This window comes from Brassica napus, unplaced genomic scaffold, assembly GCF_020379485.1.
Source record: "Brassica napus cultivar Da-Ae unplaced genomic scaffold, Da-Ae ScsIHWf_1733;HRSCAF=2363, whole genome shotgun sequence".
NCBI classification, from domain to species: Eukaryota; Viridiplantae; Streptophyta; class Magnoliopsida; order Brassicales; family Brassicaceae; genus Brassica; species Brassica napus.
The window spans coordinates 1-24,767 of NW_026015151.1; the positions used below are offsets into that span (position 1 = coordinate 1).

At 36.9% G+C, this 24,767-nt stretch overlaps 2 protein-coding genes and 2 pseudogenes across 2 annotated transcripts; 3 read left to right on the plus strand and 1 right to left on the minus strand.

Moving 5' to 3' along the window:
* The first annotated feature begins 5,004 nt into the window (after positions 1–5,004).
* On the plus strand, positions 5,005–8,015 carry LOC125598549 (annotated as a pseudogene).
* A 1,049-nt stretch (positions 8,016–9,064) lies between these two features.
* On the plus strand, positions 9,065–11,123 carry LOC125598546 (pre-mRNA cleavage factor Im 25 kDa subunit 2-like). Its single transcript, XM_048772566.1, has 6 exons — positions 9,065–9,313; positions 9,738–9,783; positions 10,299–10,392; positions 10,490–10,563; positions 10,850–10,936; positions 11,048–11,123. The coding sequence occupies exons 1-6, from the start codon at positions 9,303–9,305 to the stop codon at positions 11,111–11,113; spliced, it is 378 nt and encodes a 125-aa protein (XP_048628523.1). The 5' UTR covers positions 9,065–9,302; the 3' UTR covers positions 11,114–11,123.
* Positions 11,124–14,892: 3,769 nt separating this feature from the next.
* LOC125598547 (low-temperature-induced 65 kDa protein-like) lies at positions 14,893–15,598 on the plus strand. Its single transcript, XM_048772567.1, has 3 exons — positions 14,893–14,992; positions 15,058–15,189; positions 15,261–15,598. The coding sequence occupies exons 1-3, from the start codon at positions 14,917–14,919 to the stop codon at positions 15,596–15,598; spliced, it is 546 nt and encodes a 181-aa protein (XP_048628524.1). The 5' UTR covers positions 14,893–14,916.
* A 722-nt stretch (positions 15,599–16,320) lies between these two features.
* LOC125598548 lies at positions 16,321–23,664 on the minus strand (annotated as a pseudogene).
* Positions 23,665–24,767: the final 1,103 nt, after the last annotated feature.

Sequence of the window (24,767 nt, forward strand, 5' to 3'; positions counted from 1 at the left end):
TCGTTGCTTTCATTATATAAATTGAATTTTATGAAAATAATTATTATTACTTTTGTTGGGTTATGCATTAACAGCCGGTCTCGTTCGCCTCCAGCTGAGAGAGTGAATGAAAAGTGGATCCAACCATCTCTATCAAAGTAGGATGTCAGCTGAAGAGTGAATGAAAAGTGGATCCAACCTTCTCTATCAAAGTAGGATGTTGTACCTGTTCTGTAGTCAACTCTGTGTCCTGTGTTTAGTCTCTTTGTCTTCTGATACCTTTGAACTCGGATCTTTTTATTGTTGGATTGATAAACTCTCTCTTGTGTGCTTAAAATGTTCCAATGTTACTGAATTGTTTCGTTTTTATTCGCATCTCAGTTGAAATCCAGTCATGAACAAAAAAAAAGAAGATATTCTTCAAAACACATAACTTTCATGAGGGTGTAGAACACCAAATAAAGAATTATTATTTTTGATAATGAATATTTATAAAAATAAAAACGAAAAAGAATCATATACAATTTTTTAATTATAAAGGGTAATTTTCTAAGTGATAAGTATAAATGACTTATTCTATCCATTATTTTCATCCTCAGTTAGAGTGTAAAGCTTTAATTGGTGATAATTTATTTGAACGAAAATAAAATAAAACTAGATTTTGATCTGCGCTTAAAAACCACGGATTTATTTTTGAAATTAAATAAATTTTTCTGATATAATTTTACTAGGTGTTGCCCCCAAATTTGCAGGTATAAATAATTTTAAAATTTTAATATAATATAATATTTTACGTCTTCGATCTGCAATAATATAGTTTAATATTTTAAAACTGAATGTGAATTTTTCATAGATAATTTTTTAATAAAATATTTTTTTTTATTAATACTTTTTTAAATTCTTAAATATGATTTATATAGTATTTAGTAAGATTTTTTACATCTTTTACAAAACAATATTTTATTAAATTGTTTTATATCATTATCGTTAGAATATGTATATAGTTAATTGGTTTGTATATCAAATTTTTCTTCCATAAAATTTATTAAAATAAAAAACAAAAACTCATGTGACAAATTGACCTACACTTGCAACTAAAGTATAAAACACAAAAGTTATTAAGAAGAAACATAACTATATATATGTGAATTCTATTAATTTAATAAAAAGGTAAGAATATTAAAAAAAATAAATAATTTTAATATAATATAAATATTTTATGTCCTCGATATGCATAATATAGTTTAATATTTTCAAACTGAATGTGAATTTTTGGTAGAAAAGTTTTTAATAATTTTTATTTATTTATTAATACTTTTTAAATTCTTTATAGGATTTATATAGTATTTAGTTAGATTTTTGAGAAATTCTCTAGGATAGCACTAAATTTTTTTGTCACAAATATAGCTCATAAGGATCAAAATGACCAACATGTTTTATTAAGTGGTGTGTTTTTGGGTTTAAGATTTAGAATTGAGGGTTTATGGTTTATGATTTAGGGTTTAGAGTTAAGGGGTGGAGTTTGGGGGTATGATTTCAAATTTTAAAAACTACAAAAAATATTAAAATTTTAAAAATAAAAAATATATTTTGGTCATTTTGTTTTTTTGAGGTCTATTTTTGTGATAAAAATTTAAAAATGTATATCTGAGAGAATTGCCCTAGATTTTTTACATCTTTACAACCAATATTTTATTAAATTGTTTTATACCATTATCGTTAGAACATGTATATAGTTTAATTGGTTTGTATATCAATTTTTTCTTCCATAAAAATTATTAAAATAAAAAACGTGAACTCATGTGATAAATAGACCTACAATTGCAATTAAAGTATAAAACACAAAAGTTTTAAGAAGAAACATAACTATATATATATATGAATTCTATTAATTATTTAATAAAATTATTAGAATATTAAAAATTTCATAAATTTAGGAAAGTACTTTTATTCATAATATTCTTTGGATTATTTTATGACTCATGTAATTTTGTGGTTATTTTGCTTTGAAAAAGGTTTTGAAAATGATGAACTTGTGAAGAAAATAATATTTGCGATTGATTGATTCTGATAACATTTTTATAACCACTTAGAAAGGAAAATATATGACTATAAATAATTAATAAAATATTTATAAATTTTACATTTTATGAATTATTTCCCAGAAATTTAAAAATCCTTATAAAGATTTATATAACTTAATAAGTGGTTTTATAACTCAAGAAAATAATTTGTTATCTATGAAGAATAATTTATAAACTTAAAAAATGATTTAGAATTTTATAAAATAGTCCTATATATTAATTTAAAATTAAAAACCATCGATATGAATTTAGAAAAATATTTATAAAATTGTTAAACCATTATTTTAATTTAAATAATTTACAAACATGTTAACCTTATCAATGGTTATTAAATTTATAAAATATTTACAAAATATTATAGAAAATTATTAAATCATTTTAATAATTTTAAATAATTTACAAACAGTTAACCTTTATAAACATTTTCTAACTCCTATAAATGATGAGAAATTATTCCTGTGTAATGCTATTATAAATCTTTATAACATTTTTATAGATCTTTATATATTGATTTGAAACTCTTATTAACGATATCGTAATCATTATTGATGATTTGACGCCTTAAAAATAATTACCAAAAATATTATATAATTATAAGCTATTATATATCCTTTAAAACCCATTATAAATGAATCAATATAAATGACTTTAATTGTTTCTTACAAATATATATTAATCATCACCGATGATTTTAAACTAATGTAAATAATTTATAAACTCACTATATGATGCATTAATAGTTATTATAATATTTTTATTAGAATTATATGTTTTTATATGCATATTATGAGTTATATAGGAAAATAAAGCTTTTCACAACTGTTTATAATAGAAAATAAAGCTAGTATATTATTTTTATTAACTACTTTTTGACAACATACTTCGTATAATTTATAAATAAACTATTAGTGCAAAAAAAATGATAAAGTATTAAATAAAATTTCATAGTTGTTACCATTAAATATATAAATGATTATGCATAAGAATATATAAATATTTTGGCAACTAACATTAATTGGTTTATGATTGCCTTTTTTTAGATTTAATTAAAATAAATGAAAACTAAAAATCATCGACCAATGAAATTATAAGAATTTTTCTCAAACTGCATGTATGAGTGACACTAAAGTGACTTCTCAATTAATATACAGGAGGAAATAAGATAAAGTGTTAGTTTAGGTACATCTACCCAGATGCACTGAACCGTACCAAAATGAAAAAAAAATCCTAAATTAAGCTAAATTTCATAAATAACGAGCATATCCTATATCTTTGGAACAGAAAAATAGAACCGAATTAAGGACCAAATGAGTACTTAATTTTTAAAATGCAAATTATATACCTATTAAACATAGCTAAACCATTAAAAAATTATACTATTAATGAAACTATATGGATAATGAAACTATATGGGTAATGTGTAAACATGTTTAAATAATCTGACATATATTCATAGGAATTTATTGTTAGAATAATTATATAATAGATTATGGGAGAGTAATAAATGAGTTCATTTAATTATGTAAAATATTTATATAGTTAGAGAATATAAGGTAAGACCAAATAAATAGCTAAGTCTAATGAAATGGTCCACCAACCTTGTTTTATTAGATTTTTTAGAATTCATTCCCTTTTAATAGTATAGATGATGAATAAAATTCCAATTGAGGAAATGAATAAACATAAATATGTAATTTCTATTCAATCTGTTCCTCATTGATATTATAAAAAAAATCTTCATAATTTATTTTTCATAAGGAAATGAGAGGAAAATGTAGGACCCTCACATCTATAATTTGACCAATTTTTTTTTTAACATAAATGGCATAAAATTTGAGGAATAAGAATTTCACCATGATTTTTTCTAAAAATATGGTTACCAATTGAAGACTAAGATTTTTAATTTGTTTAGAATAATTAATATAAATGTTGTTTTCAATTATGTTATTTTTCATTTAAAAGAGAAATATATCCTCTAAAAATATTTTTCCATTTTAGAGATACACATTAATTATCTATTTTTATTTAAATAAAAAATATAGTGAATATTGTTTTATAAAAAATTATCAGATACTAAAATTTCAAAGCGTAACGGAATTAAATGTAACGGAATTAACCGCTCCGCATCGCAACTAATAGCAACAAAAACTTCTATAATTATAATGTCATTATTAGAACCACACCGCAGTTGTTCCGGATGCTATCATGCAGATCTAATTGACTATAGTGTTGATTAATAACAAACCTATCATCCTCTTCTTACTCCAACACTTTTTTTCTCCTTTGTGATAAAAAAAACATATTATATAAACTATTTTTTTTTTCTTTTTCTTCTATGGCTGATTTTTTTTTTTCTTTTTGTTGGTCAAGCGTATGGCCGAGATTAGTCGTCTGCTTTTAATATGTGTTTTTTTCCCCTTCTTCTCCTCAATGCTTTGCTATAAAGTTTATAATATCTTCTTCTACTTGACCTCTTCGAATTCCTGCTGATTTTGGGATTCGAGTCTTACTTGATTTCAAAGTCGCTGTCTTCTGTGATTTGAGTTCGCAGATTGGATTCAAAGTTCCTTCCTTTCGGTAAGAGTTACCCTTTTGAGATACTTCAAGTTTGCTCCTTTTGATAATTAGGGCTTTCCATTGTAGTGAAAGATTTCATCTTTTCCCTTTGTTGCATCAAAGGAACAGTCTGCTTTTCTTGTTTACAGGCTTACCCGTTTTTCAGATTTGATTTCAGATTTTGACCACTGAGTGACTAGGCTTTGAAGATCACTGTAAACTATTGGATCCTGCACCGTTGTGTTTCCGACAGCTATATCAGTTTGGTCGGTGATCAGATGTGGATTTAGAGCATAAACCGTTTAGGATCCGATTCTGTTGTTTGTTTCTGAGTGGGGCGGTTTAAAGTTTTCAAGTTTTCATTCCTCTGAAGCCTTCTTTTGGTCTGGGGCATGAACAAACCGGGGGTCGATTCGACTACCGATGGTGCTGGCCATGAAGCTCTAAATTTGCAGAGGAGCAGTGGCATCAACAACATGCGTATCCCAACACCACCACAATGTCCTTCTCCTCAAACAACATCAACATCCGGTTCTTTTGGTTCTTGACGGCTCTGCTTCAATGCAGCAGCACTTGTCTCAGCAGCAGCAGCAACAGCAAGCAGGGCAGAGCTCAGTTCCAATGAGGGAAAACGATTATTCCCATGTGGATAAGAAGCCTAGGATTGAGGTGAAGCAAGAGGGTATGCTGCAGCAGCAGATTTTCCAGCAGCTGATCCAGCGTCAGACCCCACGGGAAGGAACACGCAGCTGCAAGCATTGCTTCAGCAGCAGAGGCTGAGACAACAGCAGCAGATTCTTCAGTCCATGTCACCCTCCCAGAGACTCCAGTTGCAGCAGCAGCAGCTGAGACAGCAGTTACAGCAACCAGGAGGGACTCAGCAGATCCCTCCTAATGTGCGTCCTTATGACGTTGGCGTGTGTGCTCGAAAATGATGATGTACTTGTATCATCTACAGCAACGTCCTGCCGTAAGCTAACACTGGTCCATGGACTGATACAAGTTCTCCTTCCGTATCTGATAGTCTGATACGTTCTTTTTTTATGTAGGAAAATTGCATTAGCTATTGGAGGAAGTTTGTGGCGGAGTACTTCTCACCTCGTGCAAAGCAAAGGTTGTGCTTGTCACAGTACGAAAGTGCTGGACACCATGCGCTTGGCATGTTTCAGCAAGCAGCTCCGGTCAGTTTCTTCTTATCCCTGTGTGTGTTATGATATTTGTTTGATATTAACATGTCTAACCTCAGCATATTTGTAGTAACCCCATTATTAATCAGTCCCTTGTGTTCTAATTTTGCTTGCAGGATATGTGGCAGTGTGATCTCTGCAGCACCAAATCTGGAAAAGGCTTGGTAAGAGAGTTGCCATTTTGTTCTATGCCTTCACTTGAGCACAATGAAGCAACTTCCATATGCTAAATCCTCCTTTTTATCGTGTTAAAAACTCTTTAGTTGAGATAGTAGCTAAGGTGTCATCTTCTTCGTGTCATTTCCGCAGAGGCAACTTTCGACGTGCTTGCCAGACTGATTGAAATCAAATTCGCGAGTGGGATCATTGATGAGCTCTTGTATCTGGACCATCCAAGAGAACACAGATTTACCAATGGACTGATGATGTTAGAGTACAGAAAAGCGGTCAGGAAACTGTACACGAGCAGTTTCGCGTTGTCCGTGAGGGCCATCTTCGCATCATATTCTCTCAAGATTTGAAGGTAGAGTAATCCTATAATTTGAAATATTGAACATTCTTCCAATTTATTGTTTCCCTGCCTATTCATTAAACATGAAAAATAAAGAAAAAAGTAATCACCAGTGTGCTGTGCTTGAGCTAATCTTTGACCTTGCTTCTTTCTAGATACTTACTTGGGAGTTTTGTGCTCGGCGTCATGAAGAGCTTCTTCTCCGCAGACTTATTGCTCCACAGGTGTTACTCTGATGACATGAACTATTTACTCTGAGCTTAAGACTTTTCCACAAAACGTTTGTGGTTATTGTTTTGAAAAGATGTTCTAGACATGGTACAATGGTGTTGGAAAGTGTATTGAAAACGTATTATTGGCTATGCAGGTGAACCAGTTGCTTCAGGTTGCACAGAAATGCCAGAGCACCATCTCGGAGAGTGGGTCAGAGGGAGTTTCTCAGCAGATCTACAGTCAAACAGTAACATGTAAGTTAATCCGTAGCACTTGAATTGTGTTTCTTTTATTGTCCATGTTGGAACATTTGTTTATTGGGCTTTGATTGGTGTCTCAGGGTCTTGGGAGCAGGAAGGCAGCTGGCGAAGTTTATGGAGTTACAGTCGCTGAATGATCTTGGCTATCCGAAAAGATATATCAGAACTCTACAGGTACTCACTCATTAGCTGTTAGTCTTGTATCTTAAGTCTTTAAGAAGTCCCAATAGCGAGCCATTGCGAGTGTTGCAGATATCTGAAGTTGTCAAGAGCATGAAGGACCTGATGAACTTCACTGGCGAGCACAAAGTTGGCCCAATTGGTAAGTCTAATGAGACCAAAACCAAGTTGTCACACTCTCCTGTTGAAATGTGATTTGAGTTTCTGAATGAATGTAATATTCTATGCAGAGGGGTTAAGGCGGCTTTTGGAACAGACAGCGACAGCAAAGCTCCAGAGACAGAAAGTGCAGGAGATGGAGCATATGGGGAATAGTGGAGCTATGAATGGGTCAGCTCAAGCTCAGATGGCGTTGACTCCAGGAACAATGAACGGCCTAATTGGCAACAACAACAGCTCCAACTCCAACAATCACCATCAACTTGTTGGTCGTGGAGCTATGAATGGCTCGGCTCAAGCAGCAGCAGCTCTGACCAACTACCAAGCATGCTTATGAGGCAAAACGCTATGAATAACCCAAACTCAAATGCGGTCAAAGAAGAGGGGTTCTCTACTCAGAACCCACCCAGAGCCCATCTTCTTCCTCCCATCAGAGGCAGAGCTTAGCAACGCCTGGATTCCCCAGCTCTCCCCAGATGCAACAGCAGCAGCAGCAGCAGCAGCAGCGCAACATGAATGGCCTCCTCATCACTTGCAACCACCCCATTCACATGGCAACAACCAGGGGCAGCAGATGCTTAATCAGCTGTTACAGGAGATATCTGAAAACGGACCGAGTTTGCAACAGCAACAAGCTTTTCAGGTCAGAGTGGTGGTGGCAACAATAACGCAGAGAGAAACCCAGCTGCCTCCACTTCCAGCATCTCAGGAGGAGGAGGAGGCCGAGTTCCAAGCCGAAACAACAGTTTCAAAGCAGTCGTCTCAAACAACAACAATCATCATTTGCCAGAAGATTTATCAATCCCAGAACTATCTCATGATTTCTCAGAAGACGCCTTCTTCAACAACAGTGATATTTATGGTAGCTTGTAGCCTTTGTAATATCCCCAAAGAAACAGAGGTATTGGTTACTTTGACTTTAAACAATATGAAAGAGTTTTAGGTTTTTTTTTATTTTTATTTTTATTTTAGGTTGGTACGCTCTCCAGTTTGTTGTTTGGTATGAGATTTGACATTTGCACCTGGGTAAGTTGTTGTAATGTGTTTCTTTATCTGTTATTTGTGTGACCCAGACTTCATCTCAGCTTTTCTCTCATGGTCAAAATGCAATAAAGATCTTTATTCTATATATCCAAGCTTTTAACACCTGGAGTGCTCACTGATTGACCCATTTTTTGCTCCATCATCCATGCTGCATCTTCGCCGTAGAAAGACCAAGATGGTCTCGGCTCCTTTACCATTCAGAACTCCTCATAGTGTGCAGGCCTATGTTCCTTGAAATCCATTTAATAAGCACAGTTGTCAAACGTTCTTCCTCTAGGAGACAGAGAGCCTGATAAAACCAATAGATAAAAAAGACAAGTTTGTTTGTTCAGCGGTCAGTACTAGTTCAGAGTCACTCTTCCAACTAGACTGATAACATTTCAAAGTAACCTGTAGAGAGAGAGAGAGAGAGAGTTCTAAGCATTCTTCCAAAGCTAGTATTTGTGTTTACTAAATCCTAAAAGCATATATGTGAGGGAAACAAAATACAAAAAAAAATCCAAAAGGGAGTATGGGATAAACCACCATCATCAACATCAATTATCTTCTAGCTTGTTGGATTCTGTCTCCACTAAATTGGCTTCACATTCCATGGTATGCGTCCCTTGCCAAAGAAATGAACATACAAGAGAGAATATTAGTGTTGCTTGCTACTAAGCTAAAACAAGTGTACAGAAATAGAAGGCTATAAATGTAGCACTACTACAGAACTGTTAACAAAGTGACCAAAGGCAGGGAGGCTTTTATGGGCTAAGCATTTAAATGGGCCTGTTCAAATCCGGCCCATGTATCTATTGGGCTACAGAGAGTTTAATACATCTCTTTTAAGGAAATTCTAGCACAGAACAAGACTCTAGATTAGAGAGCAGAGACGGTATATGATATTAAATTCATTCTCCGTCTAAGATAGTCCTCTGTTTCCTCGAGATTAGTAGATCGATACACAGGGAGGGACAGGGGAAAGAAAATTCCGACAATCATTGTCTTATTCGATCTGGGAGAGACAGAACATAAACAGAGAGATGGCTATGTCTCAGGTGGTGAACACGTACCCGCTTTCGAACTACAGCTTCGGAACTAAAGAACCGAAGCTCGAAAAGGACACTTCCGTCGCCGACGTCTCGCTCGTATGAAAATCAAGTACGATTCCTTCTCTTTTCTTCTAGTAGTATTGCTGGAGAAGATAACCATAATTAAAAATAAAAATAAAAAACAAAATAAAAAACTAGAAAGCTAAAGCCTTTAATCATAATCTTGAGCTCCTTTGATTTCATAAATCTTCTGGGTTTCTTTCCTGATGAATATCGTTGTAACTTGTTAGAAAGATTGGCCACAGTAGCTATAAAGTATTTAACTTTCCAGTGATTGATTTAAGAAGGAAACAGGTATAGTTAGTGGCCATGTTATAAGAGCTGTTTTGTTCTGCAAGTTCGTTGAAAGTCTCGTGATTTTCTTCCAGGAATATGATTATACGCTCTATTTTGTAATTCTATAGTTTTAACTCAAATACATTCTTCAAGTCTGATAGCTGGAGTATATTTGTTTTATTGATGTGTTTTTGCAGCTATATGAAAGAGGGCATGAGGACTAGCGTTGATGCGATTCTGCTGGTATGTGTTTTTGTAGTTTTCTGTTGACTAAACTTGTTATCCAACTCCTCTGTAGTTTTCTCTATGTTGAATTGTATCACCACCCGCTGTCTTAAATTCGGTGGAACAGCTATTTGTTAATGTATTGTATTCTTATATTACCATAAAGATAATGGCTACTGAAGTGTCAGCTTATCTGTAGTTTATCTTGGCCTTCTCAGTAAGCATGCGCTTTGCCGTTGTATCGTTATAACTGTGGCAGAAGTATGGAACTATGTGATACTTGATTGAAGCCATCTACGTGTTGCCATCCTTAAAACATAATATAATGTATTGACATCCTAAAAGTCAATTTTATAAACGTATTATTACCCACAGCTACAAGTATCTCGTTGGTGCATAAGTTAAGTAGATGATTAGTGACTTAGTGTCAAGTCTAGAAAATTGTTACCACCTACTATGATTTGAGATTTGTTATATATCTCTCTCTGACCCTAGGATTCTTCTTGATACCTTTTGCTGATCAACCTTTATAGGTACAAGAACACAACCATCCTCACATACTTCTCCTGCAAATTGGTAACACATTCTGCAAGCTTCCAGGTGGACGCCTGAAGCCTGGAGAAAACGGTATGCAATGCAGCAACCATCTTCAATTAGTACTTTCTATACTCTGATTTTTTTTTGGTTGCTTCATCTTTTGGCGTACTATGTTATGTTCTTGCAGAAGTTGAAGGCTTGAAAAGAAAGTTGACTAGTAAGCTTGGAGGCAATTCTGCTGCTCTTGTACCTGACTGGAAGGTGTACTATCCTTGTTTCCTCTCTCTATTTCTTTGACTGATAGCGAGCAGATATTTAGGTGTAGGTAGATGCCTAAAAAGAACTAGGTCGGTCATGTAGCATGTGCTTGCTCTTAATACAAACGAGAAGCAATTCAATATTACACGTTAACATTCTAGTAATGAGGTACTCATAGAAGGAAACAAAGACACTTTGCCACGAGTCCAGACATGTCTGAATGAGTTATTATGTATATCGCTTTGTCCCTGATCCATTGTTCGTTGATGAGTTCCCTCCCTTTTAACAGGTAGGAGAATGTGTTGCGACGTGGTGGCGTCCAAACTTTGAAACCATGATGTACCCGTATTGCCCTCCTCACATAACCAAGCCCAAGGTATTTTTAAAACATAGAAGAATGTTGCTTCTCAGTGTTCCTCTTTCTCTCTTTCTCCTGAATAGCTTTCATTGATATCTCTTTTTTTTTTTTTTTTTTTGTGAATGACAGGAATGCAAGAGACTTTATATTGTTCACTTGTCTGAGAAAGAGTACTTTGCAGTGCCCAAAACTTGAAGCTCTTGGCCGTCCCTTGTTCGAACTCTACGACAATGTTCAGGTTTTTATATATTTCCAGATACTATCAACCTCTTTGGAAATGGGTTTTCCCCCAAACTTTTTAGTTCTGACCGTGAATGCTTTTTCCTGGAACAGAGATATGGACCCGTTATCCACCATCCCTCAACAGCTATCCAGATTCCATTTCAACATGATTAGTTCGTGAGCCGACTTGGTGTTCAGGAACAAAGAAATGTGCCTGATGGTAAGGCACAGTAGAGAGCTGTGTCGCTACTTTACATTATAGACTTGTTCGGTTCATTTTCAGCACAAGAAGATTATTGATCTTAATTTCTACAAGGATTCGTCTTCATTTGACTAACGGCTGTCTTGTCGAATGAATGATACTTTCTATGTGTGTGCTATGTATGAAACAGAACAAACTAGGCCATCCTAAAACTGATTTGTTGGATCATTTCATTTTTCCTTCTCTGTTTCAGTCTGTGATACAAATAAATATCTTTAGAATGAAAAATATTATCTTCGCACTTGTTGGGATGGATTTACATCCTCCTCAAGGCCTATTAGACATTGAATTAAGTTCATATTGCTAGGAAGCCTAGGTTTCATCTTTCTATAAATAAAGAGCTATCTTCTTATGAGAGGGGATCTCTTCTCTCATTTTACACATTAAACACTTCATACAAAGAGCTTATTGATTCTTAGATTTATTTACACTTGTAATCATACATGTAATATAATCTTTAATCAATAAATTCTTTTTGATGTTTATTTTCCATTGATGTTTATGTTGATTTCTTTTTAGCCTCAAGAATCTAAGAAATCTATTTCTTAATTTTTCATTGTATGAATCCGACAAACACACCATTTTCGGTTCAAACAGTTGGCGCTAGAAGGAGGGGGCCAAAGAGAACAATCTTGATAGCATGTCAAACTTGGAAAAACCCTAGATCTAGGGTAAAAAAAAAAAATCCAAAATCGATTCTTTCTTCTTCGACTCCGACTTCTTTCTTCTTCTTCGATTTCGACGGCTAGAAATCTGGAAAAACACGAGTCTTGAAAAAGGACGAAGCTTTATTCGAAACCTTGTCGTTGATGTCGCCAACGAACCGAAGATTCTCAGCTTGCCGTCTCGTCCCTTGGCTCGTAGAGATTGCAACAAAGCTCAAAACTTTATATTGGCGGCCATGGCTATCTCATGATGCTTCAGCCTCGCCGGTGAAACTCGAGCTTCTTTCAATCCGTGAAGAAAGTAGTGACGATGAACCGAATCATCTCTCGTCGCTTCTTCGTCTCGTCACTACACCAACAAGGAGAACACGAGGGAACATGGAGAAGTATCTCACCATCTGATTGCAAAACGAGGAGCTTTCAGGGAGAAGCGGTCAGATTTCGTCATTGATTCAGAAACTGCTTGCGGCAAGGTTAAGCCAAGACAAAAGTGACGAGCTTTTCGTCTGAGAAGACCTCACCGGCGGCGAACCTTGAGCTTGAGCTCTCCGTTCAGAGTCTTCAGTCAACTCGTCAGCTTGTCGGCGACGCGACCTCGGAGACGCCACGTTCCTCTCAACAGAACCGTTTGATAGACTCTTCACTTCGATTGAGCTCGCCTTGATAGCGAGGAGAAGCTGAAAGGTCAAGTTTTGAGTTTTGGCCGAGAACGAGTCTTGAGCTTCGACGTCGTCGATCTCCATCTTCAGCCTTCACCGAACACTCGTTCAGTTCTGAATCTCCGGACCAGAGAACTTCAAAGGTACAAGCTTCATGTCCAAGAAGAGCTCGTCGGTGGAGAGCATCGAGCTTGAGCTTCCCACTCATACAAAGCATCAGTTTGACTTGAGATCACCGATCTCACCGAGGCGAGAACTCGCCATCCATCCAGAGGCTTGCCTTCATCTCACCACGCTGATCTCAATCCGTAGCTTGAGCTTTCGATTGGATAAAGATATCAGCTTTGGTACAGAAACAATGGCGAACAAGCTAGCTCAGCTCATGATCGTCTATACCGTTGATGGTGATGAGTAGTGCCATCTCGGTTGTGTTTCACTGCACTGGCCACGTTCTCTGTTTTCTTCTATCCTTTTCGAAGACTGAAGCAGAGCTTGAAGCAAACTCAGCGGCGGCAAGGTCTTGCTTCTTCACTCAAGCTCTCGAGACAGATTGGTCGTAATTGGCACAAGCTTCTCAACCCGAGACCACTCGTCATCAAAGATAAGTGATCTATAACCTTGATTACTTCATTGTTTGCAACCTGTGCATACTGTTTAGTTGCAAATAAATTACTACTATACGCAACTTGTGAAGCTTTGAGTAAAACAAGCTTATGTGGCTTGCTTAATTAATTATGCAAACTTGGCTATTTCGTTTTGGTTAATCTCTTGATCTGATCATCATAATATTTGTTGTGAGCTAGATTCAATTGCAATTGGCAGACGTGTGACCTGCTCGGATCAATCTCTGGTCATCACGTCAAGAACGACAGGCTCAGATTCTCACAATGAGCTTACCGCAACCGGCACGAACTCGAGAGAAGAGGAGTTCGACAAGAACAAGCTCATCTCCCGCTACAAACAACAAGAAGAAACCAGCACACGAGACATGGCTTATCTTCAGATCATCTCTCCAAAAAGCCATGACTTGTTGCTTCCAACAACTTGCTCGGCACACACGATCTCAACGCGAGACTTCGGGTCGGCAATAGTTCGGTAAACGTGTACTTTAGGCACAAGTTTAATTTGAACTTGCTTTTTATTAGGCACGAGTTTGCGGTCGACTCGCTTATTGTTAGACACGAGTTTACAAAAACTCATCTTTGGCTAGGCATGAGTTTACAGAAGCTCTCCTTCTACTAGGCACGAGTTCTCAGTAAACTAGCCTCTGTCTTAGCATGAGTCAAGTAAACTCGTCTTTCGCTAAGCACGAGTTTAAAGCAAACTTGCTTTTTACTAGGCACAAGTTCGAAATAACTCGCCTAAACCGTCATAGGCATGAGTATGTCTAGTTCATTGTCTAATAAACCGTATTCGTAAACTTCGCAGAGATCGATTACATTTCTCTCAACGAACTTAGGGAGACTTACTGTTGGGGATGGATTTACATCCTCCTCAAGGCCCATTAGACATTGAACTAGGCTCATATTGCTAGGAAGCCCTAGGCTTCATCTTTTTATATAAAGAGCTACGTTCTTATGAGAGGGAGATCTCTTCTCCAATTTTACACATTAAACACTTCATACAAAAGCTTATTGATTCTTAGATTTATTTACACTTGTAATCATACATGTAATATAATCTTTAATCAATAAATTCTTTTTGATGTTCATTTTCCATTTGATGTCTATGTTGATTTCTCTTTAGCCTCAAGAATCTAAGAAATTTATTTCTTAAATTTTTCATTGTATTGTATGAATCCGACAAACACACCATTTTCGGTTCAAACAGTGTCTCATTTTCATAATGAACATAACAACAGTTAACAAGTTCTCTTATATGCTCAAAAACAGTTAACCATAGCTACCACACTATCTGTTAAATGTGAATAAAGTCCTTTTAAGCTCTTGTCGCTCTTGAACGGTGGACTAACTTTCTCGGATAAAAGAGTTGACCGACGGTGCCACGTACATAATGAAGTGCCTGATACGTGGCAACAAGTTACACATGTCACTCTCTAAACAGAGAAGAGAGGACACCAGGTGCCATCCAGAGGTGGTGCTGCTAAATGTCTTGCTCCAAGAAGGTTTCCAAGATTACCTCAGAAGACATTTGGTTGCAGAGAAACGGAAGAGAGAAAAATATAAATTAATGGATTCGCAAGCGCAGTTGCAACGTACTCATGGTCACCATCAAGCAGAGGAACAGAATAGGATTCACCATCCAGGTTCAAATTACAGAATCACATATATCTTGAAGGTAAAAAGAGCCTAATGAATATTTTCTATGCAGAGGAAGAGGAGCATCATGAGAAAGGACCAGCAAAAGTTGTGAAGAAAGCCAAGGAAAAAGCAAAGAAGATAAAGAAAGCTCTTACCAAACATGGTCATGGTCATGAACAAGAACTCCACGGTGGTGCGCCAGGTTTTGCCTGCTCTTTGTTTTATTTCTGAGCCAGAGAAAATGGTTAATTGGTATTAACAACGGTTTATTAGCACGAGGAAAAGGTCACCACATTTCGGACCCGGTGGAAGAAGAGTTCTTTCCGGACCCTATGAAAGAGGAGATAGTGCCTCCAGGCAAGAAGTTTGTTCCGGTCGTGTCCTCTTCCCACAGTACTAAACCGTCTGGCCGCGTAAAAGGAGCTGAAGCTTCGATCTCCCGTGATGGATACGGGAATAAGGTTATATCTATGGTGACTCCAGTTTACGAGAAGGTCAAAGGGACAGGAGCTATCGTGATGAAGAAGCTTCCTTTCTCCGGGCACGGAACCGGTACAAAGATGGAGAACCAGCAAGGACAAGACAAGGGCATCTCAGCCAAAGAATTTTAACAGAGAAACTGAGTCCTGGAGAGGGAGATAAGGCTTTGTCGGAGGTGGTCACCCAGAAACTTCATCTCGGAGGTGACAAGAGTGGCTCTGTGCCTGTGCAGCAGAGATTCCAAGAATCTGGAAATTGAGATTTGTTTTGTCTTTTAAAATGTATGGTGTGTTTGTGTAGTTTATAGTTTGATCCATGGCTTTTCTTTGTTCTCATGTAAATATATGGTATAAGTTGGGCTAAGAATGCAAAACTACTAAACTACGTTTGGATTGAAGCATGTCAAATTGTTGAGGTATAGGTTGTTTGGACCTTAGTTTGGTTGTATATTATTTAGACCAAATTAGAAACAAAACTAGCAGATTAGTACAAAACACACCAACAGATTTCAAGTCTGTCTCCTTAACCAACTCGGATTTATCGATTTTGATAGAATGTTGCTTCAGAGCCTATGTTGGTTTTATTGTAACAAGTTACACAAACATGCTACATGGTTTCAGCTTCTCCCAAGTGGGAAATATGAAAGCCAGTTAAATTTTCATAACAAATTGTTTACAAAGAGAGATGGAAAAATTGAATGGAGATGATGAATAATTCAGTTCTTAACCAATAAATTACATAAAATGGAAAACGTTTAAACATTTGTTTGAATCACAAAAATATGGAAGATGATATATATATATATATATATATATATATATATATGTGCTTTTTGATGAGAACAAGGAAAGATCTAGAGAGCTCGGCTTTTGATAATGTCGAAGCTCATCTCGCTAGGATCAGTGGCTTGTAACTCCACCTGAATGCCGTCCAATTCTCTCTTGAATCTATCCTTGGAGCTTGCATAAACATCTTCATCCTCACTCTAGATGAATCCGGTGACCTACAACAATCATCCAACAAACCCAAACAAATAAGCACCCTTGACAAAATCAAAGTCTGGTATGTCCGAAATCAAGTATGAGAAAGGTAGTTTATTTTATTAACATGTAGACTATAGTCATAGTCTTTGTAACGTTAAAGAACTCGGTTAAATCTGGTTCACTGTATGTAATTCCGCATTTCTGGCTAGTCTCGGTTTAGTGCACTTGCATATAAGTGTTAATGACAGAATCTCCAATTCTATTCCATTTTCACTCCAAATCCCTTTTTGCAGTCAAATCTATTCCAACTTTACTTCATTCAAATTCAAAAATGAAGTAAAAAAATGAGTCTACTTCGAAATGGAGTAATGTAATTATTATTATGGTTCCGGTTAAATAAAACTTTGATCTTAGATTTACTCCATTTTAAAATAGAAAATAGATTGGAGATGTTCTAATGTGTTAGTCAAAGCACATGTGAAAAATAATTGATGGTGATGTCGGTAAAGATGACAACGAAGTCAACAAAAGAGAAGGCCATTTTGTCAATAATTATGGCTTTCACATGTCCAAGCTTCTTCTATAAATACTAGACGCAAGGTGAAGATCAAACCATCCCAAAACAAGAAAACAGAGAGAAAACGAGAGAAGAGAAGAAGAAGAAAAAAAAATATTTTTTCTCACAAAAATCTTCTTTAAGAAATTACGAGTAATTTCTGAGTGTATTTGGGATCGGGGTTGTGAGTAGTGAGCTTATAAATTTCCATCGTTGATAATAAAAGATCTGTAGCAGGTCCGGAGACGTAGGCAACATTGGCCGAACTCCGTTAACAATTTGGTGTGTGTGCTCTTTTCCCTCCCCATAAATTCTGGTTTACCGCAAAATTTATCCGTGTATTTCCTAACAACTGGTATCAGAGCTTGAGTTACGGTGATCGTCAAGTTTTTTTTGCGGAGTTACTATTCACGTGAACAGTAATTCGTGAATAGTGAATTTTGTCGGTAACATCGGTTTGTCGACGAAGGTGTCTAATACACGGTGGTTCCAGAAACGATGGGAGGCGAAGACGGTTCGGCGCACAGTATCGGGAAATTTGACGGTACAGATTATGCATTTTGGAGAATGCAAATTGAAGATTATCTGTACGGAAAGAAGCTTCATCACCGCTGAGCAAGAAGCCTGAGAAGATGGATCAGGATGAGTGGGAGCTCCTTGACAGACAAGTTCTGGGTGTTATAAGGTTAACACTGTCGAAAAACGTTACTCACAACATGCGAAGGAGAAGACCACAGAAGGGCTCATGAAAGTTCTCTCGGATATGTATGAGAAACCTTCGGTAAACAATAAGGTGTTCTCATGAAGAAACTCTTCCATTTAAAGATGGAAGAAGGTGGCCTGGTTGCCGCACATGTGAACGAGTTCAACACGATTGTCAACCAACTGTCATCAGTTGAAATCGAGTTTGACGATGAAGTGCGAGCACTGATTCTGTTGGCGTCTCTGCCAAATAGTTTGGAGCCAATGAGGGCAGCAGTTAATAATTCTGTGGGTACTCAAAAGCTCAAATTCAATGATGTTAGAGATCGTATCCTTGCTGAGGAAGTTCGGAGGATAGACTCTGGGGAGACATCAACGAGCTCTGCTTTCAATGTGGAAAATAGGGAAGAAACCCAGATAGAAATAACCGGAGTAATGGCAGATCAAAGTCAAGGAATGGACGGGGTCAATCCAAATTCAGACAGCCTGCAGAGTGCTGGAATTGTGGAAACACAGGTCACATTAAGAAGAATTGCCGAGCACCACCGAAGAAGGAAGATAACACCCGAGGCGGAGCCAATGCAGTGACAAGTGAAATCACTGATGCATTGGTAGTGTCTGCTGATTCCCCGAGAAATTAAAGCTCGTGATGCAGCTACAAGTACCACCAAGGCGTCAATCTCCTATGTCGATAGCCCAGTCGATTCATGGGTGCTTGACTCAGGAGCATCATTCCACACCACACCGCACCATAACATCATGGAAAATTATGTTGCGGGAAATTACGGAAAGGTATATCTTGCTGATGGATTACCTTTGGACATAGTTGGTATTGGAGATATCAACCTGAGATGTCAGACGGACGTGTGTGGAAGATTACAAAGGTCAGACATGTGCCAAAGTTGATGCGAAATCTAATCTCAGTAGGTCAACTTGATGATACGGGGCACGATGTTAATTTTGGTGGTGGATCCTGGAGAATCAAGAAAGGTTCCATGGTGGTGGCTAGAGGTCATAAAAGAGGCACTCTTTATATGACGACGAGTTATCAAGACACTGTTGATGTTGTCAAGAATGCCAAATAGACCAAGTTGTGGCATTGTAGGTTGGGACACATGAGTGAGAAAGGGATGAAACTCATGGTGGAAAATGGCGCTCTTCCGGATCTGAAGAAGGTGGATCATCAGATGTGTGAAAGTTGCATCCTTGGGAAACAGAAACGAGTTAGTTTCTCTAAAGGAGGAAAGAGCCAAAATCTGAGAAGTTAGAGCTGGCGCACACTGACGTGTGGGGACCCGCTCCTGTTGCATCGCTGGGAGGTTCGTACTACTATGTGACCTTTATTGATGACTCCACAAGAAAGGTGTGGGTTTACTTCATGAAGAACAAGCATGAAGTGTTTTCGGTTTTCAAAATATGGAAAGCCATGGTTGAGATTGAGACGAATCTCAAGTTGAAGTGTTTAAGGTCTGATAATGGTAGAGAGTACATCAGCACGCATTCAAGAGATATTGCGCTGATAATGAGATCAAGATGAAGAAGACTATTCCTGGAACGACTCAACATAATGGAATAGCGGAAATGATGAACTGAACCTTGAATGAACGTGCAAGGAGCATGAGATTGCACTGTGGATTGCCAAAGACGTTTTGGGCAGATGCAATCAATACTGCAGTCTTCTTAATAAACAGAGGACCGTCTGTACCGTTGGGATTTAAGATCCCTGAAGAAGTTTGGAGCGGAAAGAAAGTAAACCTTTCTTATCTAAAGGTGTTTGGATGCTTAGCTTATGTTCATATTGATGATGCTGCAAGAAGTAAACTTGACTCGAAGTCTAAGAAGTGTTACTTCATCGGCTATGGTAACACGGAGTTTGGTTACCGGTTTTGGGATGATGAAAATCGAAAGATCATCCGCAGCAAGAATGTTGTGTTCAACGAAGAAGTTTGTTCAAGGATAAGCTAAGAGAAGGCTCGGAGAGGAAAGAGCCTGGAGCTGTTGACTTAGAAGATATCCTGACACCGGAGTTGCCACAGGATACCGCAACAGCGGAAGAAAAAATCTCTCAAGACGAGAGTGGTGAAGCTGAAGAAAGTGATGATTCTGAAGTGGTCCCATATACTCCAGTCACGGAGTTACGACGGTCAAGCAGAATCATCAGAAAGCCAGTAAGATTTTCTTCATGCTCCAACTACTACATTCTGCTCACAGACAGACGAGCCTGAATGTTATGAGGAAGCTATGCAAGTTGATGAGTCGATCAAGTGGGAGCTTGCAATGAATGACGAGATGGACTCGTTGTTATCCAATCACACGTGGGAGTTAGCAGATTTGCCTAAGGAGAAAAAGGCATTGCATAACAAGTGGGTCTACCGAATAAAAGAAGAACCTGATGGGAGTAAGCGCTATAAAGCGAGGCTTATTGTGAAGGGATTCCAACAAAAAGAAGGCGTTGACTACACCTGAATCTTCTCTCCTGTAGTCAAGATGGTGACCATCAGAACGATTCTTGGGCTGGTAGCACAAGAAGATCTGCATCTTCAACAGATGGATGCGAAGATGGCATTTCTTCACGGTGATTTGGATGAGAAAATTTATATGAATCAACCCGAAGGCTTTGAGATCAAAGGAGGAAAGCCTTGTTTGCAAGCTGAAAAGGAGTTTGTACGGCTTAAAACAAGTCCCAAGACAGTGGTATAAACGGTTCGACAACTTTATTAAAGGCGTTGGTTTCTTGAGGTGTGAAGCTGACCATTGTTGTTACTTCTTCAAGACCCTTGAAGATTCCTACTTGATATTGCTCCTATATGTCGATGACATGCTGATGGTAGGAGCAGACTTGCACGAGATCAATAGCTTGAAGACGAAACTCTCAGAAGAGTTTGCGATGAAAGACCTTGGAGAAGCAAGACAGATTCTAGGGATGAGAATCAGTAGGAGCAAGGAAGGTCTTAAGCTATCACAAGAGGAGTATGTGAAGAAAGTCCTCAAGAGGTTTAACATGGATGACGCAAAGCCAGTTAGTACTCCCCTGCTGGCAAGTCACTTTCGGTTATCCAGAGAACAGTCTCCAAAGACGGAAGATATGGCATGTATGGATAAAGTTCCATATGCTTCTGCTATTGGCAGCCTGATGTACGCGATGATATGTACAAGGCTAGACATTGCACATGCAGTGGGAGTCGCCAGCAGATTTATGAGCAATCCAGGAAAGGAACATTGGGAAGTCGTTAAGTGGATTTTCAGATACCTGAAGGAAATCCAAGTTTATCGCTATGTTTCACGAAGTCTAAGACGGGATTGCAAGGATATGTTGATGCTAACAATGGAGGTGACGTTGACAGCACGAAGAACACAACCAGGTATGTCTACACCTTTGGCGGTACTGCAATTTGTTGGGTTTCAACGTTGCAGAAAATTGTATCTCTATCAAGCTGTGAAGCAGAGTATGTTGCGGTAACGGAGGCACAAAAGAGATGATATGGCTACAGTCTTTTCTAGAAGAGTTAGGCCATGACCAAGGGAAAATTGTGTTGTACTGTGACAGTAAAAGTGCCATCGATTTGGCAAAGAATCCGGTTTACCATGTTCAGACGAAGCACATACATCGTCGATATCATTTCATTAGATCGGCGTTGGAAGATGAAATGTTGGTGCTTGAGAAGATCCCAGGAAGCAAAAATTGGCAGACATGTTGACGAAAGTCGTGCCATATGATAAGCTGAGGTTGTGTGCAACCTCAGATGATTTGTTGGAATAACAAGCTGGGGAGACCTGCTACATTGATCAAAGTGTGAAGACAGATTGAAATCAGTCTTCAAGTGGGAGATTGTTAGTCAAAGCACATGTAAAAAATGATGGACGGTGATGTCGGTAAAGAATGACAACGAAGTCAACAAAAGAGGAGGCCATTTTGTCAATAATTATGGCTTTCACATGTCCACTTCTTCTATAAATACTAGACGCAAGGTGAAAGAGCAAACCATCCCAAAACAAGAAAACAGAGAGAAAACGAGAGAAGATAAGAAGAAGAAGAAAAAAAATATTTTTTCTCACAAAAAATCTTCTTTAGAATTACGAGTATTTCTGAGTGTATTTGGGATCGGGGTGTGAGTAGTGAGCTTATAAAATTTCTCTGGTTGATAATAAAAGATGGACAAAACTTAGGTTCACCCCCTAAGGTGAACCTTTAAATTCACCACCCATCTTATAACCAATTAAAGTGCCAGCTATATTATTAATAAAAAATAATTTTTTTTTTTAAAAATAAAATAATTAAAAAAATATAATGCCACTACAAAAACCTAAATCTTAAATTCTAAACCCTAAATTCAAAACCCAAACTCTAAACTCTAACCTAAACCTGAACTCTAAACCCTAAATCCTAAACCAAAACTCTAAACCATAAATCATAAACCCAAACTCTAAACCCTAAATCCTAAACCCAAACGCTAGATCATAAACTCAAACCCTGTAGCCTAAACCATAAACCCTAAACCCAAACCTTTTATCTTAAACCTGAATCGTAGACCCTAAACCCAAACCTAAGCCCTAAACCCAAAATGTTTGAATTGGGTTTAAGGTTTACAGTTTGGTTTAGGGTCTATGATTTGGATTTGAGTTAGAGTTTAAGGTTTGAGTTTAGGATATAGGATTTGGGTTTACAGTTTGGGTTTAGAGTTTAGGATTTGGGTTTATCGTATAAGGTTTGGGTTTAGGGTTTACTATTTGGGTTTAAGGTATAGGGTTTGGGTTTAGTATTCAAGGGTTAGATTTAGATTTAGGGTTTAGAGTTTAGAATTTAGAGTTTTGTTAGACATTATTCTTTTTCAACTATTTAAATTTTTTAAATAAAATTTATTTTTTTTATTACTTATCTAGGTGGCAATTTAATTAGTTTTTAAGAGGGGTGGTGAATTTAAAAGTTCACCATAGGGGGTGAACCTAAGTTTTGTCCATAAAAGATCTGTAGCAGGTCCGGAACGTAGGCAACATTGGCCGAACTCCGTTAACAATTTGTGTGTGTGTGCTTTTTTTCCGCTCACATAAATTATGGTTTACCGCAAATTTGACCGCGTATTTCCTAACGTTGAAGGTGTAATGCTACAAAGTTGTATATGTTCTAAACGTCTTACTTCAATAATGCTTGTAGTTTTTCATATATATATTAAATCTGATTGAAAATGAATTAAGGAAGATTGGAATATCGTACCATGCTATGAAGAAGATTTTGCTCTTCTGGCAATTTTCATTGGTGGTAAAATCGAAATCGAAAACAGCATAGCGGCACTCGTCGGCAGGGAGGGAAGCGCTGAAGTCTTCGTAAGTCTCCTGCGGGCTTCCTAACTTTTCAACCACCACTTGCTGCCCGTCTATCCTGAATATTATGAACCGATGTGTTCTTTTCTTTAGCTCCAAGAACTTCAGCTTGCAGTTGTCCTCCACTGCCATCCCCGATGCCGCGTTCGCCTTTTCATTCATTCATGTTCATCCATAACATTGTATCACCATCACAACATATATCATAATCTTTTATACTCAAGTTAACTAGGTTTTTGGTCCCGTTATAATTATATGTACTGATACATGGTCTACGTCTAGATATTGAGTTATCGTGAATAATTAACTTATGAATTAAAACGAGATAAACTAAACAACCAAATGAGAAACATGTCAATAGCATGGCGAAATCAACTCTAACATGATTAGACAATCCTCGCATCCAAACTTCAGATTTAAAACCATTAGGTCTACATAAGCGCATACGTATTATCAAAACTCAGGTGTTCTATCAAAACTCAGGGTGGTTCTTAGACTTATAATATTATCAATTTTTGCAATAAAAATAGAAGAGAAGAGAATACAAACCATTATTTTTGTTTAGTTTCTATGGTAAGGCTTGAGGAAGATCGATTTGTTGTTTTGTGTGAATCTTGATATGTCCTCTGGAAAAAGAGGAAATGTGAAAGAGGATAATGCTTAACTGATTAAAAGAATCGAATAAAACCTTAACAATTTCAGAACTTTAAAATAAAACCCTATCTCTTCAAAAAAAATTCTTTAACAAATTAAACCCCACCACAAATTTTTACATTAACAAAAGCATGATAAAAAATTCATACGGGAAAAAGAAAAACCTTCAAAAGACGGTATCAATGCACCAGGGTTCAACAAAACCAGAACAAATTAATTAACTAAACAAAAAAAACAAACGAAGAAACTCTATGCTTGATTACCACCCAAAAAAAAAACACCAAACAACAACCAATCGAGCCTGAGAAAAGTAAAGTACGGCGAACAGGATAACAATCGATAGAAACGAAGCTTGAAAACCAAAAATGTAAAACAACCAGATGGGGAGACCGAGAACCAGAGATCAAGGGAACTGCTGGGTTGGGGGAATTTGCCTAACCAATTCTTAAAAAAACAAAGAACAAACAAAAAAAATAAAGATTAAGTCCGGGCTAACAAAAAAAACGGTGCACAAAAAAACCTTAAAAACAGTAACACGGAACCAAAAGGGCTTGGAATAAAAACAAAACTCGTACCGCTCGTCCTAAAAACTTAAATATGTAAAAAAACCATTTGGCAAGTAAGCTTAGCTCCAAAAAAAGTGCTAACACAAACCAACAAAGCAAAAAATTAAAACAGAACGTTTGAAATAAAAAAAAAAAAATTCTTCTATCAATAAAATTAGGTCAAAGGGAAAAAAAAAAAAAGGTAAAAAACAAAACAAATTGGTTAAAAAAAAAAAATTTAAAAAATTATCCCCATAATCAAAACACACAAACCAACCAGTGAAAAAAACCAAAACTCCAAACTTAACCCCAAAATTTAAAAACAACCTTCGACACACAACACAAACATAAAATTACATAAAAAGAATTAACACACCAACAAAAGACTAAGAAAAAACTGACCCGGACTTAAAATCGTGAAAAAAACGAAAACACAAACACGGCACCGAATGAAACTAAGAAAGGGAAATAGGAACAAAGGAAAAAAAATTCCCCCCGCCAAACCCCTTGATTCTCCCACCCACCAGCTGCAACAGGCTTT